General features: G+C 45.9%; 1 protein-coding gene across 1 annotated transcript in view; it reads right to left on the minus strand.

The window, feature by feature from the left end:
• Positions 1-11389, minus strand: part of LOC144327639 (uncharacterized) — a 29681-nt gene extending 18292 nt beyond the window's left edge. The window contains exons 1-2 of the mRNA XM_077928047.1: positions 11295-11389; positions 9595-10087 (exon numbers count right to left, since the gene is read on the minus strand). Coding sequence (XP_077784173.1) covers positions 9595-9996 — 402 coding nt within the window. The 5' untranslated portion in view covers positions 9997-10087; positions 11295-11389. The remainder of the gene's footprint in view (positions 1-9594; positions 10088-11294) is intronic.
• Between the last annotated feature and the right edge of the window lie 8493 nt (positions 11390-19882).

The raw sequence follows: 19882 nt of genomic DNA on the forward strand, positions 1-19882 counted from the left end.
TGCTGGGGACCCAAGTTTGGCCAGTAAAGATGGGACCTGTCCACATTTGTATTTTCTTGTATTTTGTTTTCCTCCTCTGTGCGTTTATTTTTTTTGTTTTTTAAGAGGGCAAATTGAAAGAGAAATTGTATGGCAAGTTGCAGAAGAATAAAAGGTTGCATTTGGAAAAAAACCAAAATAACCTGGGGGGTGGCCTTGTGGCGTTCACACAGGGTCCCCAGACGTTTGATGGTCTATTGATCCCTGTGCCACCACTGTGATCGCTTCCCCGCTGCCACCAACCCATTTCTCTCGGGTACACACTGAGTCCAGACAGTTGTTAACATTAAACCAAATAAACAAGTTTATTTTATAAGCATTAACAAGTTTATGGTTTCAGATAATTTTTCTTGTCAGTTTCTTAACCTTAGTTTCTTTACCGGCCTATACCTTCCTAATACCTTCTGATTATCCCAACTGTTTAACTGACTCCTCTTAACAGATTCTCTCACTCTCTCGCATCAAACTAGCCCAACCCACAGACTTATCCTCCCTCTCCCTTCTCTAACTCCAGCCTCACTTCCTAACAACTCTAACTCCTCCCCTTGGGTTCCTATTGGTTAATCATTTTACACTTAGTTAACCCTTTCCTTATGACCCAGTATGATGTCACACGCCTAGGAGGGCAAACCTCACAGGCCTCCTTAAATATTTTATTGGGGGGGGGGGAGAGACGCCTAGGTCTTTAAGCATTGGCACCTATTCCTATACCTACAGGTCTCAGGATGGTTACAACATGAAAACACAAAATACCACATGTTCAAAACGCAGTAGATGTCAATCAGCCAAAGGCCAGGTAATAAAGGTGCGGATTTCTTGGCTCCTAAAGCTGTATAATGGTTTTCCCGACCTTTGTATGCATTCTTTTATGGGAAGTGAGTTTGGAGCTTTGAGTGAAGCTCTTTCCACATTCTACACACTGATAGGGTTTCACCCCTGTATGAATTCTTTGATGGCAAGTGAGTTGGTCCTTCCTCCTGAAGCTCTTTCCACATTCCGCGCACTGATAGGGTTTCTCCCCTGTATGAATTCTTTGATGGCAAGTGAGTTGGTCCTTCTTCCTGAAGCTGTTTCCACATTCCACACACTGATAGGGTTTCTCCCCTGTATGAACTCTTTGATGGGAAGTGAGATCGGAGCTCTTCCTGAAGCTCTTTCCACATTCCACACACTGATAGGGTTTCTCCCCTGTATGAATTCTTTGATGGGAAGTGAGATAGGAGCTCTTCCTGAAGCTCTTTCCACATTCCACACATTCATAGGGTTTCTCCCCTGTATGAACTCTGTGATGGGAAGTGAGACTCTGGCTGTGACTAAAGCTCTTTCCACATTCCATGCACTGATGGCGTTTCTCCCCTGTATGAATTCTTTGATGGGAAGCGAGATGGGAACTCTTCCTGAAGCTCTTTCCACATTCCACACATTCATAGGGTTTCTCCCCTGTATGAATTCTATGATGGGAAGTGAGATTGTGGCTGTGACTGAAGCTCTTTCCACATTCAAAGCACTGATAGCGTTTCTCCCCTGTATGAATTATTTGATGGGAAGTGAGATCGCAGCTCTTCCTGAAGCTCTTTCCACATTCCATACACTGATAGGGTTTCTCCCCTGTATGCATTATTTGATGGGAAGTGAGAGTGGAGCCCTGACTGAAGCTTTTTCCACATTCTACACACTGATAGGGTTTCTCCCCCGTATGAATTCGCTTATGGGAAGTGAGACTGGAGCTGTGACTGAAGCTCTTTCCACATTCCACACACTGATAGGGTTTCTCCCGTGTATGAATTCACTTATGGGAAGTGAGACTGTGGCTGTGACTGAAGCTCTTTCCACATTCCACACACTGATAGGGTTTCTCCCCTGTATGAATTCGCTTATGGGAAGTGAGACTGAAGCTGTGACTGAAGCTCTTTCCACATTCTACACACTGATAGGGTTTCTCCCCTGTATGAATTCTTTGATGAAATGTGAGAATGTCCTTCCTCCTGAAGCTCTTTCCACATTCCACACACTGATAGGGTTTCTCCCCTGTATGAATTCTTTGATGGGAAGTAAGACTGTCCTTCTTACTGAAGCTCTTTCCACATTCCACACACTGATATGGTTTCTTTCCAATGAGATTTTGTTGATGGGAAGTGGAATGGGAGCTCTGACTGCAGCTTTCTCCACACACTAAATTTTTACGTGGCTTCTCCTCTCTGGGGATTTTATCGTGGTCACCTTTGTTCTCGATTTCCGATTCATTACAATCTGCAATGGAGACAAAAAGGGGTTAGACACTCATGAACAAATGGAGAACAACTGAAGGGAGCTCGGGGGGGGGGGGTGTTCATTACCTGTGTTGTTTGTCATTAACCAACATATCTATTATGAGATTCTGATGTGTTGTTGAATGTTGCTTTGTTTGATATACAGTAGTGGTCAAAATTGCAGAAGCCTTTTGGGGAAAAGTGCATTTCAGAGGTTTGATGGCTCAAAACTCTGCTTCTTTTGGAGTACTATCATAAAATTATATATCAATGGAAAGATAATTTAATCAAGAATGCAATTCAACAAAGTTGGTTTAATTATCCATATTCTATGAAACATTATAGCCAAATAACCAGAAAAAGGAAGCACAACTTGCTTAGGTTGACTTTTGTCAGTGTGTTACGTGATTGCTAACAAGTTGGTTGGTTTTCTGTCTTCTTTCATTTAGTGAGGTTGAAAAACATAATAAAATTAAAGAAATGGCACAAAGAGTTGACTGGTCACCCAGAAAGTGATGTAAAATTGTACTATTAAGTGAACAGGGCTACAGTTATGAAGAAATTAGAAGAAAGATTGGGGAAAACTTAACCAACTTAACTGGTAAAGGCAGGAAAAGGTGCACAAAGGCAAGTGACGATCGAAGAATAGAGAGACTGTCCCTACATGACAGAAGAATATCATCTGGGTGTATACAAAATGACATGGCGCAATGTAATGTGAAGTTGAGTGCAATGATTGCTCTAAATGTTAGAGTTCTAAGGAAAAAGCCATTGCTATCTCTCAAGCAAAGCTTGAAAAGATAGAAGAAAAAGAAGGAGGAGGAGGAGAGTTTGGATTTGATATCCCACCTTTCATTCCCCTTCAGGAGTCTCAAAGCGGCTAACAATCTCCTTTCCCTTCCTCCCCCACAACAAACTCTCTGTGAGGTGAGTGGGGCTGAGAGACTTCAAAGAAGTGTGACTGGCCCAAGGTCACCTAACAGCTGCATGTGGAGGAGTGGAGACGCGAACCCGGTTCACCAGATTACGAGTCTACCGCTCTTAACCACTACACCACGCCATGACTAAACCCTTGTTAAGTGGAAAGTGGAACAATGGGACAGTGTTATTTGGAGGGATGAGAGCCAAATCTCCTTGCTTAGTAGTGATGGCATGAAATACGCGAGGAGAAGAATCAGAGAAGATTTACATCCTACTTGCATTACACCGACCATGAAACACCCAGACAGTGTGATGATCTGGGGTTGCATGGCAGCAAAAGGTGTGGGCAGAATTTGCGTCCTTAATGGGAATGTAAATGCCCCAAAATACATAAATGAAATACTTTAGCCCAAACTGAAGCATTCCGCAGGTGATCTTTCACAGATACTGAACCATATTTATTTATTTATTTATTTGTCTATTTCAACAAGATTCAGCTCCATGTCCTGTTGCTGCTGTGTGCAAACGGTGCTTTCAAGATAATCCTATTCCACTGCCGTAAGGGCCTGGGAATAGCCCAAACATTAACCCAATCAGAAATCTATGGAGTCAACTAAAGAAAATTCTTTGTTAGAAGCAATCCAGCAATAAAGCCCAATTAACAGAGGCAATAATTCAGTCTTGGTTTCACATTCTTACAGCTGCAGAACTAAAAATTTGGTTCACTTCAAGTGAAGGCGTTGTAAGGCCGTAATGAAAGCTAAAGGTTACCAATGGTTACCAAAGGTTTCACGTTTTTTCTTTATGACTGCTGTTCCAATAAATACTCCTTCATAAAAGGCATTACATTACATTCAACATTAAATTATCTTTCCATTGCTATATAATTTTATGGTATTACTCCATACAAAAGTGGTGTTATGAGCAATCAAACCTCAGAAATACACTTTTCACAAAAGGTTTCCACAATTTTGGCCACCAGTATAAGTTGTTCATTTTAAGTTAATGTTCTTTTTATATGGGATCAGAATATTATTATATTAATATTAATATTATTATTATTATGTTTCATGTTTATATATGTGTTGGAAGCCGCCCAGAGTGGCTGGGGCAACCCAGCCAGATGGGCAGGGTAGAAATAAAATTGTTCCAGAGCTGACAGAAGCTGGAATGTATGAAAGCAGGCAAAGAGAGATAAGGACACTGGAATGTGAGAGGGAGGGGGGGCAGCCAAGTGGCAGAGCTTCAGAGAACAGAGAGCAGGCAGCAGATAGCAAAGATCCACAAAATACGAATCTTAGCTCAGAGACAGAAGAGGAGAGGCCAGGAATGGCTAGCCCAAAAACTCGAAGGCGCGAAAAGGTCAGTGAGAGGAGGGGGAAAGAGGGGAAGCGAAAGGGTTTTTTCCCCTCTTGGAAGAAGAGGAAGGGGCGGAGTTTAGACTTGGCAACTGCAAACTTGAAGTCAGACACGGAGTGAAAGAGCTCCGGAGTGATTTATGTGTTTGAACAATAAACCTGAGATAATTACTGCTGGTGTCTCGCTTCTGTGGGAGAGCCAAGCCATTACAAAAAAATATTATTACTACAGTGGTACCTGTTCTGGAAAAAATTAAGTTTGTAAACCGAGGTACCACTGTATGATCATCCTCATCCTCATCACTGCTACTGCTACCTGAGATTCCATAAGCCTAGCTCTTCTCTGGGATGGATTTTGTTTGGCCCAGTCATGGCATCCCCTCCATCTCCAATGTCAGTCCTTGTTATGGCTTGGTCTCTCCCACAAACGTGAGACGACTCTGGCTGTTAATAATTTCAGATTTATTGCTAAAACAACAAACTTGGACGGAGCTTCTCTACTCTTCGTCCTCCCCACAAGATGGAGTTGCCCGGACTGAGCTCCTCCCCCTTCCCTAGCACGGAAGCCCCCACCTTCTCTTCCAGTATCTTTAGAGCGTCTCGACCAGTTTTCAGACCTCTGAGATTAGACCTCTGAGACCTTCCTGCATTCCAGCGTCTGACTCACTCCTGTAGCTCTCACACAGCAGTCTGTCACTCTGTCTCTGTTTTTCTTCTCCCCTTTGTTCAGAGCTCAGATTACAATTGATCTCCCCCTCCTCTCTGCCTTCCGCTGCTAACTCTCCTCTCCCTAGGCTTGCTTCTTCTCTGGCTGGCAGCACCTGAGCTTCGCTGCCAGTTGTCTCTTTGGTCAACCCAAGGCTGACAGGAGCAAAAACAAAAATCTGAAACTACTTAGCTTTCCTAACAATTCTGAAGCTGACATTGAAGATGGCCTGGGAAGTTGAGACCAGCCCAATTGTGGTAGTAAAAGGAATAATTTGAGAAAGATTGTTCAAAGAAAAAACTGTAATTTACTCTTTATTGTGGGGGTGTTAGGTTCCCAGGTGTTATAGGGGGCGCTGTTGAGCTCTGTGAAAATAGATGAGGTTGGTCCCATAGAGGTATTTTTTAAATTTCCAGGCAGATATGACGATCCCACAGGGAGCCTTACCAAGAGAGGCCACGATCCCACGATTCTCCTCCATGATGTCCTTATGCAGAGCTCTCTGGTCAGGATCCAGCAACGCCCACTCCTCATCCGTGAAAAGAACAGCAACATCTTCAAAGAACACTGGATCCTAAAAGAAAAAGGGACAGCAGAAATATGATCTGCTACACAATGCTCTATTGTTTCTTTCCTGTTAATAATAATAATAATAATAATAATAATAATAATAATAATAATAATTTATTTATACCCTGCCCATCTGGCTGGGTTTCCCCAGCCAGAACTCTGGGCGGCTTCCAACAAAACACTAAAATACAATAATCTATTCAACATTAAAAGCTTCCCTAAACTGGGCTGCCTTTAGATGTCTTCTAAAAGTTTGGTAGTTATTTTTCTCTTTGACATTTGGTGGGAGGGCATTCCACAGGGCAGGTGCCACTACCAAGAAGGCCCTCTGCTTGGTTCCCTGTAACTTGGCTTCTTGCAGAGAGGGAACCGTCAGAAGGCCCTTGGCGCTGGACCTCAGTGTCTGGGCAGAACGATGGAGGTGGAGACGCTCCTTCTGGTATACTGGACAAAGGCCATTTAGGGCTCTAAAGGTCAGCACCAACACTTTGAATTGTGCTCGGAAACATACTGGGAGCCAATGCAGGTCTTTCAGGACCAGTGTTATGTGGTCTCGGTGGCCACTCCCAGTCATCAGTCTAGCTGCCGCATTTTGGATTAGTTGTAGTTTCCGGGTCACCTTCAAAGATAGGCCCACATAGAGCGCATTGCAGTATTCCAAGCGAGAGATAACCAGAGCATGCACCACTCTGGTGAGACAAGCTCGGGGTGGGTGGGGTCTCATCCTGCGGACCAGATGGAGCTGATACACAGCCGCCCTGGACACAGAATTGACCTGCACTTCCATGGATAGCTCTTCATTGCCCTCAGATCCATGGAAAACCACAGGGCTGAGTGGGCTCCATGCAATCGAAGAGGGCCCATCTGCTTAAGCCAATCAAGTCTCTGTTACACATGCCAGGTCAAGTCCTCCATCCATGATCAAGTCATGGATGGCAGTGGTTTTATGAATCATTGACTTGGCACTGAACAGCAGCACCTTCAGGTCATGTATCCCTTGCTGATTCTAGTATCCGTCCAGTCAGGACCAGACCCAGAGGCAGGGATAGTCCTCAAACAACGACTAAACCTGCCTCCTCTGTAATGACAGGCTCTGGTCTTAACATCCCCCCCACCCCCACCCCACAAAAAAAAGTACCGTAATTTTCGCTCCATAACACGCACTTTTTTGCTCCTAGAAAGTAAGGGAAAATGCCTGTGCATGTTAAGGAGCGAATGCACTGGATCGGAGCCGTGGCTACCGTCAGCCAAGCAAAGCGGGAGCCGCTTGCAGGGCTTTGCACGGCTCTAGCTTTGCTTGCTTTGCAGCCAGGAGGAGGGGGAGGAGCCGAGGAGGAGGGAGGGAAGGAGAGGCATGGCAGCAAAGCGGGCAGCAGCCGCTTACAGGGGAGGAGGGACAGACGGGAGCCATAGCGAGCCGGGAGAAGGCAGGCGGTTCAAAGCCAGCAAGCGCTTTTAAAGTAGCCAGCAACAGCTGCTGCAGCCTCAGCTAGCAAAGGTCCGAGCGCTCTCTAAACGGAGCAATGAGGCTGCAGAGGGACAGGAGGGCTTGGATCAGGAAGGATAAAATTTAAGCAACCAGCAGCAAAAAACAACAACAAAAAAACCAACCTGGAGCTCTGAGCCACTAGCGCAGTGAAAACCAGGAAGTAAAAAAAAAGGCTATCCCCCGCTTCTCAGCTGTTTTCAGGCAGGATAGATTTGAGCATTGTCTGGGTCCTAGTGCCCCTACCGCTTTTTTGTGCTCCATTCTATTGCTGCTGGTGGCTGCTTATCACTCAGGCTGCAAGGAGGAGGGCTTTTACACAGCTAATGGCGAATCCCCTGCAATCCAAGTCCTCCTCACTTGCTCAAATCTATTCTGCCTCAAAACAAGGAGCAGAATTAAAAGGCTGCAAACTGTTAAATGGAAAAAAACCCCAGCCACAGGGCAAATACCTTAAGTATACCTTTAAAGCAACAGTGTTCTTTCCCTCCCCGCTCAGCTCACAGAAAAGCTCCTTCTCCACACCCCCCACGCGTGCTCCTTGTCCATTGAGTGCTTTTCCTTCCCTCCCCACTTAAAACGTGGTTACAAAGCACGGATCCACATGGATCCTCAGGATTTTTGCACTGGGTCACCCCAAACTCACCATCAGATCACATGTCTGTGGCCACAGCATGAACCACAAAAATCATACATCCACTGTTTCGTTTAGAATATTTTTTTTCTTGTTTTCCTCCTCTAAAAACTACGTGCGTGTTATGGTCAGGTGCGTGTTATAGAGCGAAAAATACGGTAATCAAAAAGGAAAATAGAAAATTTAAAAAAACATTTTAAAAAGAACATTGCACTGCTCCGAGTCCTCCTGGCCAGCAGCAGCAGCAGCAGCAGCAGCAGCAGCAGCAACCGTCCTTATGAGGCTTCAGGCCCCGCCCTGGGCCAGGTGGTGAGTGGCAGGAGCAGGGCCCTCAGGCACTCACGCAGGGGAGCTGTTTCAATAGGATTGCTTTGCTGCACATTTTATTTATGGATGCTTATTTTATTCTAATTTTTAATTATGGGAATTCGTCTTTGTGCAAATAGGTTGTACTCCACTTTGTGTTTTCCAGGTCATTCTGCCTACGCAAGAATTCCAGTTTGCCTGATGGAACGGTCCACTTTCTCCTCTCCTTGTGAGTTGTTCTGGGGAGTTCCCTCCCAATGCCCTAGAGCCAAATTCCAGGGGTTCATGGGGGCATGGAGAGGGGTAGGAATGGGGGGGCAGAAAAGGAGAGGGAGCCACCAGTGGCTCTAACTTATCCTGACTCACCTCTGCCTCTCGACCTTCCTCTCCCACTCGCCTCCTTCCTCTTCTGCCTCTGATTCTGCACTGCATTCTGCCACAGAGTCTCCCAGCTCACTAAGCCCTGTTCGCCCTTCAGCTTCTGACACCTCCTCTTCCCAGGCTTATCCCTCTTCCCCCTCTGGCCGCCAATCCTTCTTCTACCTCCACTCCTTCGGCTCTGAGCCATCTTCCCTTCCTGGTTCCCCAGGTGCATCCTCCCACCATTCCTCTGTCCCCAACCAGTGCATGACATTGCTCTATCCCTCAGCCTCTGTCCCCACAAGGCAGCTTCCCCTGACCTGATCTGGTTCCACAGTAGCTGCTTCCCTTCTGTCCCCATGAAAAGACGGATCAGGAGGTCTTGCCGGCATCATTCTGTCACCTGCAAGAGACAAAAGGTAAGCAGGACGCCAGGAGTGCCTGCTTCTCTCACAGGTGAAACAGGGCATCTCTAACTGCAGATGGGCCTTTGAGAAATCTTTACCTGCTGAGAGCATTTGAATGTTTGTGCCCATTTCATATGTTTGTTGTGCAGAAATACATCTCCCATCCTCTGGACCCTTCTTCCCAACTGTCTCCCCCCAAAACAAGATGAAAAGAACCCTGAGATGAGTTGGAAAACAAACAGAATGAGACCAAATGGAGAAAAACCACCTTCCTCCTTACCCAGCGGCCTCTCTCTGGTGTCCAACAGAGGCCTCTCTGCCTCACAGGAATCCAGGTCCATTTCTGCAAACAGATCCTTTCCCTGAAAAAGAAACAAGGATTCAAAACAGAGAATGGTGAGAAATATTAGACAGAGAATGACAAAGACTTGAAGGGTGTGAGATCTCATTCCATGGATGCTTTCCCAGAAAAAGGATGGGCCAGCAGCAGACCATTATGGGATGTTTTCTGTCCTGTTTGGAGCCCCTTGGGAGTATCCAGAGGAAAGTCTCTCTCACCTGTTTTCTCTCCTCTGCCTGACTCAGGAGGAAACCTTCGGCCAGGGCCACCGCCTGGGAACTGGTCTCCGCTCCGCATTCCCTCACCCAGCTCTCCATCTCCGGGGGAAGGACAGCCAGGAACTGCTCCAAGATCACCAGGTCCAGCATCTCAGCTTTCGTGTGCCTTTCCGGCTTCAGCCACTGGTGGCAAAAGTGGTTGAGTCGGCTGCAGACCTCTCGGGGTCCTTTGGCCTCCTGGCAGCAGAACTGCCTCAACTGCTGGCTCTGCACCTCTAAACGGAGGGTATCCTCCTCACCCATGATCTTCTGCACTGGTTTTTCCCAGAATCCCCCACTGCTCCCAGTTTGGTTAGCAGGGCCTCTTCCAGTTCCAAGGCCAGCTGAGTCTCGCTCATCCATCTGTGCTCTCAGAAAGCCTCTGAGAGATCAGAAGAAATACTTTGGCCTTCTGACAAGTTTTGCCCGTCGTAATGAAAAGCTCAAGGAAATCCTACAAAGCAAATACATTGTTCTGTTACAGAATTTGTAGGACGGGTTGGGGGGGGGAATGGTTCCCTGAGGAAGCATGGATGAGTCTTGCTGGGAACCAGGGCTGGACTGTACCGCATCCCAGACCGTGAGCTATCTTTTTGAAAAGAAAGAGCAGGAAGAGGAGAAGAAATAAGTCTCTCGCCTTTTAGCAATGCAAAATGTGGAGGCAACTGAAGGGATTTCTGGGAGATTAATCAACCTGGTTTCTGCAGCCTTCCAGTCAATGCATGAAGGCAGAACCGACTGAGAAGGGAGTCATTTGTGGGTCTAGTGGGGTCCTCACCCGGGGGTCCTCAGGAGTTGCTCCCCCCCCCACTCCCATGCTTCTGTCTCCTTTTCTTGCACTTGGACTCTCTGCCGCTCTCCAGACAGACTCCTCGGGTGGGGTCCCTTTTTATTTGCTCTGAGGGCCAGGTATGTATCTAATCAACCCCCTGGGGGCCAAAGACATCTCCCTTGATATTTAGTTGGGTAATTTATTATTATTGTTACTATTATTATTATTATTATTATTATTATTATTATTATTATTATTATTTTGTTAGATAGCTTCACACACACACACAGCCACTGATGCCAAGGTCCCAGGAGGGTCAGTGAGTAGCAGCGCCCATTTCCGGCTGCTTTGCCAGCAAAATCCCTTTGGGACAGAGAGGATGTGGTCCTGGGATGCCCTGCTCTGGGTGCGAGGGGATTGCTGCAGTGGCCTCCGTGGGGAGCTGCCCTTGGAGACGACTGGGAAACTGGTCCGCAATGCAGCAGGCAGACTATGAGATGGGATCCCTCTCTTTGTTCCTGGCCTTTCTTCCCCACTTTACCTTCCTTCCTCCCCGTTGTTCTTTGGGGGGGGGGGCTAGTTCACCTCCTCGTCCAGCTTTGGAAAACCATTTGCAGATGTTTCTTCTGTTGTGCAATGAGGCTGAGTGATGTTACACAGAGTTAATGTCCCAGGGACTTCTTTGTTTAAAGGAGGGAGATCTTTTCTGAAGGGGGGGGGGGCGGAGGGCCAGATGAGTTTGGGATCCTCTGATCTGCAGGAAGGAGAGCGTGGCAGACCTGGCCCCTCCCTGATCAGGCCCCCCAGGCCTCCTCCCCTGCTGCAGCCCTGGGACCCCCCCCCCCCGTCTCCCCACTGCACCCTCTGGGGGGAAAGAGAGGAGACTCACCAGATCCCAGGAGGGGACAGGGAGGCAGCCCTTGCAGGAGAGACCCCAAAGCAAGGAAAGGACTGGGGAGGGAGGGGCCTTGGCTCTGGAGGACCTGGCCCCCTCTTGCTTCCTGGCCTCTCTAGGAAGGCTGCTCACTTCCCTTGCCAAGCGGAGTCCCTCCAGCTCAGCCCTCTCTCAGATTATTATTATTTCTTATGGATTAAGGGGGCAGCTGCCCCCCTGGCTACGCCAATGCCCAGATATCCTTTTGGGGGTGAGGCTCTTGGCTGGACTCTGAGCATCTTCCTCCCTTGGCCAGAAACCAGAGGAAGAGCTTGGAGAGAAAAGGGCTTTGCAGGAGGCAAGGAAGCTCCTCCTAGAATTCAGGAGTGGAGAGATAGGAGGGGATCCCAGGGTCATCTAGTCCAACCCCCAGCAATGCAGGAATCTCAGCTAAAGCATCCATGGCAGATGGCCGTCCGATCTCTGCTTAGAAACCTCCAAGGAAGGAGAGTCCACCACCTCCCAAGGGAGACCTTTCCCTGCCCAACTGCTCTTAGATGTCCCTCAAGGCGGCGGGTCCTGAGTTCTAGTCCTGCTGAAACAATCGCACTGGCTGCCAAGGAGGAACCAAGCGAAGTTCAAAAGAAATAAACCCTATTCTCATCATAAATGAGTAATACTTTCTCATGCATGCTTTTTATGCTAATAAAAAAGTATGCCATTTCCCTTTCCAGAAATGCTTAATTGCTAATTCAATGGACTGAAAATGGATTGTTATTTTTATGTTTAGGGAAGCTTTTAATATTTGATGGACTATTGTATTTTAATATTTTGTTGGAAGCCGCCCAGAGTGGCTGGGGAAGCCAGCCAGGTGGGCGGGGTATAAATATATTATTATTATTATTATTATTATTATTATTATTATTATTGTTGTTGTTGTTGTTGTTGTTGTTGTTGTTATTTAATCAGGTGAGTTTTCTCCTTTCGAAACAGGCAGGTGGAATCTCCATGGTTGCTAATAGCATAACATTGAAAGGCTAGTGAAATATGGGGAGCCCTAGAGCATCTGCTTGGCATGCAGAATGTCCCAGTCAGTGTGGACCAGGGGTCCACAAACTATGTCCCGTGGCCCAAATCCGGCCTGCCGGGACCGTGAATCTGGCCTGCACGGCCATTTCATAACCCGCCAAGTGTCCGAGGCTGAAAGCATCTCGCCGCCCGCTCAGTCAGTCCTTGCTTCCCGCTGAGGTAAACGCCGCAAGTGTGGTGGCAGCTCTACCAATGAAAGGCCAGGGAGTTTCACCCGGGGACGGGAAAGTGTTGTCTTTTGGCATGAAGAGCGAAGCTTGTGGTTGGTGGAGGAAGGCAGACTTGGATCAATTCGGTTTCTTTACGTTTACTTTGAAGGTGGGAGAAGGAAGTATAGTCCTATTTCGATGAGTAGCGCAGCGGTCTTTCCACTCCTGTGAATTACATGCTCTGAAAGTTGGGATCTATTTTGATATTTAAATTTTAAAAGGGTGGAATGGAACTGTATATTGACCATCTCCTTAGCCTGGGGAGCCACGTTCTGGTAGAAGGAGGCCAGGATTAGGCCCCAAGGCCTGAGGTGTCCCTCCTCCCCTGCAGTAGGACTTGGAATCCAGGAGAAAACTCGTGGAATATCCTTGCCAGGTGCTCAGGGACGGACTCACCTGTCCCCATGTCCTTCTCTTTGCAGATGTCCTGCAAACTGTGTTAAAATGTGACATCAAGCTTTATTTACAGCAGAAAATAACAAAGAAACATGGCGTGAGCTGTCTTCCACAGCCGTCTCCTCCTCGGTCAGAGTAAAAGAGAAGAAAGGATGGAAGTGATTTACAGACTGACTTCCATTCTTACACAGACAGTACAGAAGGTGTAAACATGGATATCATGTTACACTAGCAATGGGAGAATGAAATACTGACAGTTTGGCCCCCAATTTGGGCCAAGACCAAAGCTGGCATCCCTCATGGTCCAGGAGTGCCAGGGACTCCGTGGTGGGGGCAGTGGGGGCCGCTTTGGCCAGGACTGGCCCCTGACTTCTCCTGGGCATAGTCGGCCAATTGGTGTTAAAGAAGGATAGAACTTTCTTTATGTACGCTACAACAGCAGCAAGAATACTTATTGCAAAGTATTGGAAGACACAAGATATACCCACTCTGGAAGAATGGCAGATGAAGGTGATGGACTACATGGAATTGGCGGAAATGACTGGTAGAATCCGAGACCAGGGAGAAGAGTCAGTGGAAGAAGATTGGAAGAAATTTAAAGACTATCAACAGAGATATTGCAAAATTAATGAATGTTAGAATGATGTTGGATTGAAATTAAGTGGTTTCTAGCTGTAATGGTATAAAAGAATATGAAAAAATGGTTTTTTATAAGTAAAAATTCAAGGTTATAATAACTTAAGATTAAAGATCAGGGTAGAATAAAGAGGGAAAGAAACTGCTGAGCTAATAAATTGAATTGAAATACAAAAAAGGGAGGTATGAGGAGGTCCGGGAAACAAGTAAATGAGAAATAATGTGATGAAAAGATTGATTGTTTTTAACTATTTTTATTTTGTATTTTTTCTTTTTTCTTTTTCTATTTTGTAATGTAAAAACACTAATAAAAATGTTATAAAAAACAGACTGGCCCCTGACTCCAAGACGCTCTTTCCTCCCGCAGGACCTCCGATGTTACGCCCTTTGGGAAAGTGGGGAGCAACAGAAACCAGCAGCCAACAGCATCCCTTCTCTGCTGGCCTTTGCCTGAAGTTCCCCCATCTCAGAGCAAGTAGCTCTCCCTCATGGATTCAGTCCTTTCATCACTTCCATCTCCCCAAGAGGCTCCCAAGGCTACTCATCCTCTGCAGTTGAGAACAGACCTAACTGAAAAGAACGGCTTCCTCTTCTGGTGACACCAGAGAATTCTAGAAGACATTCACCCTTTCCATAGCATTATGGATGCACGATTCCCACAGACAAGTTTCTTGGCAAGACAAGGGCCTTTCCTGGCCATAGAGTGTCCTCCTCAGCATCCCCAACGAAGGAGCTGGGTTGCAAGAGCTGCAGCTAATGGGGGAGGCCTGTCCTCCCCCCTCCCATCTCACCTGGCTGCTAGGTAGGAAAGCAAGACCCAGAGAGAGTTGTGGTAAACTCCAAAACCAGCTTGCTCTGTGCCGGAGCCAAAGCTGCGACTAATAGAGAAGCAAGATCTGTTTGGGTGTTGATGCTGTGAGCCCCTCCGTCCTACACTCCGGTTGTGTATGCGAGTAAATAAAACTAGATATCATAAAGACGCCACAGTCTCCGCTGACCTTCGTTCCAAGGGGAAGATGGGGAAGCGCCTGGGACCCCTGGAATCTCACCCCTCAGAGACTGGGGTAGTTTGCAAATACACACACACACATACAATAATTTGTGCCTGTGCTTCTAATAGATAACTAAGTGTGAAGAGCATGTCATGTGCTTCAGCAACAGCCCTCCTGTAAATAAGGAAATGCAACCCCCATTGCTGGTCGACTCAAAAAAGCAACAAGGGAATCTGCTCTGGTGTCCCATGAGGTCTGTGGGGCCCTAAGTAAGAGGAGCCACTTTTAATAACTGAATTAAAGAAATTTAAGAGTTCCTTCGCTGGTATTTCATCGCCTTTCCATCTTTGAACTAGTAAAATTCTGACTGCTGTTGTCACATACATGAATAGATTTTTCTTATCTTTTGGTAAATACTGCCCTAAAAAACCTAATAAAAACACTTCTGGTCTTTTAACAAAGGTTATCTTAAACCTTTTTTTTTTTCATTTCATTATAGATCATCTCCCAATAGGTGGAGCCAGGTGGGACTAGGTCCAGGTGAGGGGGGGTTGCTATGGTGACATGGACCACAGACTTGCAGGCGGCCATTTTGGGTTAGTAATGAGTCGAGTGGAGAAGAGAGCAGTTGCTGGCAGTTGATGGAGGACAAGGCGAGGCAAACAGTGGATTCTTATTTTCTCAGTTTCTTATTTCATTTATTACTTGTTTTTCTCTTCTTGAAGATGTGCCACAGGCTTTCTTCATCCAGCAATGGTGAGTATTGGAGGAAACAAGAGCAGGGAGAGGATCCCTCAGACCTTCCTCCCGCTGCCAGGGCTCTTTGCCCCCCACTCTGCACTCTCAGCAGTGAGGAACTGACAGCCTGACTTTTGCTGGAGCCAGAGCAAGATTTCTTGCTCCAGGTGATGCAGAACTGCCAGGCAGCTGCCCTGAGAGGCCTCCATGCCCTTCAGGTGTCCAAACACCGGACAGTGGAGGCCTTTCTGGGGAGGGACCCCCATGGGGAGGTGGGGGAGGGAGGGGCTTTGGGGAAGGGGTTGTCCGTCTGCCAGAGAGGACCCTACTGGCCTAGGTTCATGTATCCTCTTTGAAAGGGGAATCATTGTTGGGACTTCTTGTGAAATTCTGGGTCAGGAGTGCGGTTCCTACAATGGAGGCATGTGCAACACTACTACACTGTGGAACTGTAGTAGGCTCCAAATTGGACTTTATGAACATATCTGGAACAGAAACTAGCAGACATTTGGTCTTTAGGAATGAACGGATTTATTGCACTTTATGTGTTGTTTATGTGCAAGATAAACATTTGATATTGTGATAAGAATATATAGAAGAGTATTGTTTATGTGAATCCACAGCCGGTTACGTCTTGTGTTTGTCGAATGTATTTCATGTAACACAAGGTTTGATGCTGTTTTGCAAATTCCTAGAATGGAGGCATGTGCAACAGGTGAATCGCGATCTACTGGTTGATCCACAACTCTCTGGTCAATGCTCCCTGAGAAAAGCTCAACAACTCTGGGCAAAGACAATGGGTAGATGACTGGCAGGTTTTTTATTACTGGGAGTAGATCTCAGCATCTTGGAAGTTAGACGTCCCTGCTGTAATGCATAGGTAAAGGGACTCCTGACCATTAGGTCCAGTCGTGGCCGACTCTGGGGTTGCAGCGCTCATCTCGCTTTACTGGCCGAGGGAGCCGGCATACAGCTTCCAGGTCATGTGGCCAGCATGACTAAGCCGCTTCTGGCGAACCAGAGCAGCGCACAGAAACAGAAGGCGAAGGTGTAGATTTAAGAGACCAAATTCCCAAGGGCATAAAACCTCTTCAGTCAGTTTAAAATCCACTTTCCCAGTTTGATGTCCTAAGACATATATCTCATTCAGCCCACATTTTACCAGCTTCCTCACATAAATCTCACAGAGGACTCTGTGAAAAGCCTTACTGAAATCGAGGTGCACAATTTCCACAGCAGTCCCCTGATCAAGAAAGTTTGTAACTCTATAAAAAAAATTTTTTTTAAAAAAATGTTGTATGTTGTAAAATCTTCAGATGAAGGGCGAATAAATTTTAAAAATAATAAATGAGGATATTGACATGTGCAAAGGAAGATTTATGTATTTATTTACTTTGTAAACCAACCAACCCAATGTTGCAGACTTGAATAAAATATTGGTAGGTGGCCAATGCCTAGAATGGCAATGCCTAGAATGGCAGTAACTTTTTAAAAAAGTAATATTTTGAGCCCGTAGTTCAATTTCCCAGCAGCTCCCCTTGCCCCAGAGAACACTTCTAGCATTCCATCTCCTCTGCCTGTGACATTGTTCAGCAGTGGGAAAAGTGACCTCTTCACACCGGATCTCCATTTGGTATGGCCCTTTCCAGGTTTTTTCCTGCCCCTTGTGTTTGTCTTTCATTTGTTCTCCTATGTGTGTTGCCAGTAGAAGCCACAATTCTGTGGGTACTCTAGGTGGTGCAGAAAGCACCTAGAAGCTCCCAAGAGGTTGAAGTGCCAATCAAACTTCTGTTTGCAAGAAGACTATATCATGATCTTGAATAAAATTGACAAATGATTGGTCAGTCGCCTTGTTGAGCCAACCAGCAATGTTCCATGATAAAAATTTAAGATTGGCTTTATCACAGTCGAGTCTTTGTCAATTATTAGCTAACGTACTTTTAGGGTTTGTCGCTTTATGTATCGGTCGCCTATCGTCTTTGTATGGCGGGCTATCCAGCCGCTCTATGATTTCAATAGGTGGATGCAAAGTGCTCACGTTTGTGAACACCGGATCTTTATTATGCATAAATTCCTTCTGTGGATATTCTGTTGCGGCCTGATTTTGGCCCAATTCTGTTTCATCTAAGTATCTCATTTTGTCCCATACGTCTGGTGGGGTCACCTTAGGGGTATTTCTCCTTCGGGGGGGTGATGGAGTGCTCCCCTTGAAGGGTGGCACATTCTCTCTTGGTGGAAAGTTAATCTCCGCTTTAATCTGATGGTTACGTGTTGTGGTCTTTTTTTGGTCTCCCTTAATTACCTCGTTGACTGGAGCTCTCTCGGCCAGCTTATCTCTTAGCTTGTCTAGTCTTCCCAAGATGTCAGTTTGTATTAATGGTGGGAACATCCAGAATTGGTCAATTAGGATATTTTCTTCCATAGTAAAGAGATCCTCACCTTTGCTCACAAGGCGTTGCGGATTCTGTTTGTCAGGCCAGAATTTTGAGAGTTCTTTCCCCTTTCTAAGATTTGCCTGCTCGGTTTTCAAAAGGGGGCTCAAAGGAGCCTTATTTTCAAAGAGCCTAAGTATTGTTATCTGTGCTTTTAAAAAGGCAAGTCTTGACCTAAAAATAAACTTGGCCAGGTTCTGATCCCTAAAAGTGGTCAGTGCTCTCACTGAGTGACCATCATAATGTAGATATTCCACCGAGGTGATATCATTAGAATTAACCATTCCTGGCAGTATGTCATTTAGGCTAGATACAAAGTTCATTATTCGCTGTTTCCCTGTAAGGAAGCCCTTAGGCTTCGGGAAGTTCGTGAATACCAATTTTTGGGGATTTAGGATCAAATTCCAATCTCTTTCCTGACTGGAGGCTTGCCAGGTCTGAAGGGGGGTATCATCTCTACTGAACGCTTCCTCTTCCTCGCTGTTCGATTTGCTAAGTGTTTTATTGCCTTCATAGGTAGAGGCCTCTACTTCCGCAGCATCAGGTTTGTTAAATAGTTGGTTATCCAGGGACTGAATTGTTACTTCTGCCTTCTCACTTGCTACTGGAATCAGCCTTGGCGAGTCCTCCTTGGCCGGTTGCTGTGTAACTATCTTTGTTTCTCTCTTTGTTCCCTTCTTTTTGCTGCCCCGTATGGTCGATTTATTTGGGGCCGAGGGAAGAAGTTTGAACAATTTCTGCCAATGTATGCTTCGATTACTGCGGGTATACTTGGCTTTCCTTGTTGTTTTGATATTTTTACTTTTCTTCACTTTTACCCTTGAGTTATGTCTTTGCAGATTCTTATTTATTACTGGTTTGTTCGTCCCCACTAGCTCAACTGTTTTATGTTCTTGGTGCATATCATTTAATTTTATCTCTTTTAATTGAGGTGTGAAATTTTCTACTAACGTCAGCAGTAGCCCATTTGTTATTGTTAGATAATTTTTTATGTTGGCTAGATCAGTACTTATTGCTAGGGAATAATCCAAAGGGCGGCCGTCACTCAATTCTGTTTGAGAGTATTTTGAAATAGATATCTGTTTTTGATGGGTTGATGTAATTTCTTTGTTTAGTTGGACAACCACCCGTTAACGCGCGGTTGTGGATTCTAAAGATACACTACTGGTTAAAACTTATTTTTTCCCCGGCCGGTTTGGCTCCTTTAACACTCTTAGACACCTTTCATTCTACCTGGAAAGCTTCCCTGTTTGAAAAGATAAGAAGCTTGGGATTCTCCCCACAGATCTTGATAGCGGCAGGATATGAGAGAGCCAGAAGTCAAGTGCTCCAACGCATTAGGGACATAGAGCTGCAATGTCATATGGGCAAAATGGATAAACATGCCACAATTAGAGACTTTGGAAGAGGGTTCTCACCCGCAAATTATCTGGCTGATTTACAAATACCTAAGTACAGACACTCCTTTACCCTGGCCAGATTTAACGTTCTGCCCTCTGCCCTGCTGCTAGGCAGATATGAGGGCAAACCATATGAGTCACGTGTCTGCCCATGTGGCTCATCGGAAGTGGAAACAAGTCTGCATGTATTGCTGCACTGTAGTTACTACGAGGATCTACGCCTGACCTTTATTGCCCCAGTTCTACAAAAGCTTAAAAATGTACCAGAACCCCAACGTATGAGAGCCTTGGTAGAAGATAAGGTTCCTGAAATTACGATCAATGTTGCCAAATTCTGTGTAGCCGCTATTAGGCGCAGGAAACAAGAGCTTTCCAACGTCAATATGCAGGCGAAGGCAAATACTTAATTTTATTTATGCTGTCTAATTTCAAATTGCTGTTATGGCCTAATCTGTATTGAAATTGTCCTTTGTTTTTTCCGGTGTTATGCTTCGCTGACTAGCTGTACGAGTTAACCTGGTCTGTGACCGTTTAATAAAATTTGATTTGACTCAAACTTCTGTTTTGCGCTCTATTAATTCCAATTAGCAGTACTGGGGGTGGTTCAGATTCTGGGGCAGCGCTTTTGGCCAGCAGAGGGTGTCACAGGGCTGGCCTACTTTCCCTTTAAAGCAAACTTGGGTCTCCAGCTGTTTTTAGACTACAACTCCC

The sequence above is a fragment of the Podarcis muralis genome, chromosome 4 (assembly GCF_964188315.1).
Source record: "Podarcis muralis chromosome 4, rPodMur119.hap1.1, whole genome shotgun sequence".
NCBI lineage: Eukaryota > Metazoa > Chordata > Lepidosauria > Squamata > Lacertidae > Podarcis > Podarcis muralis.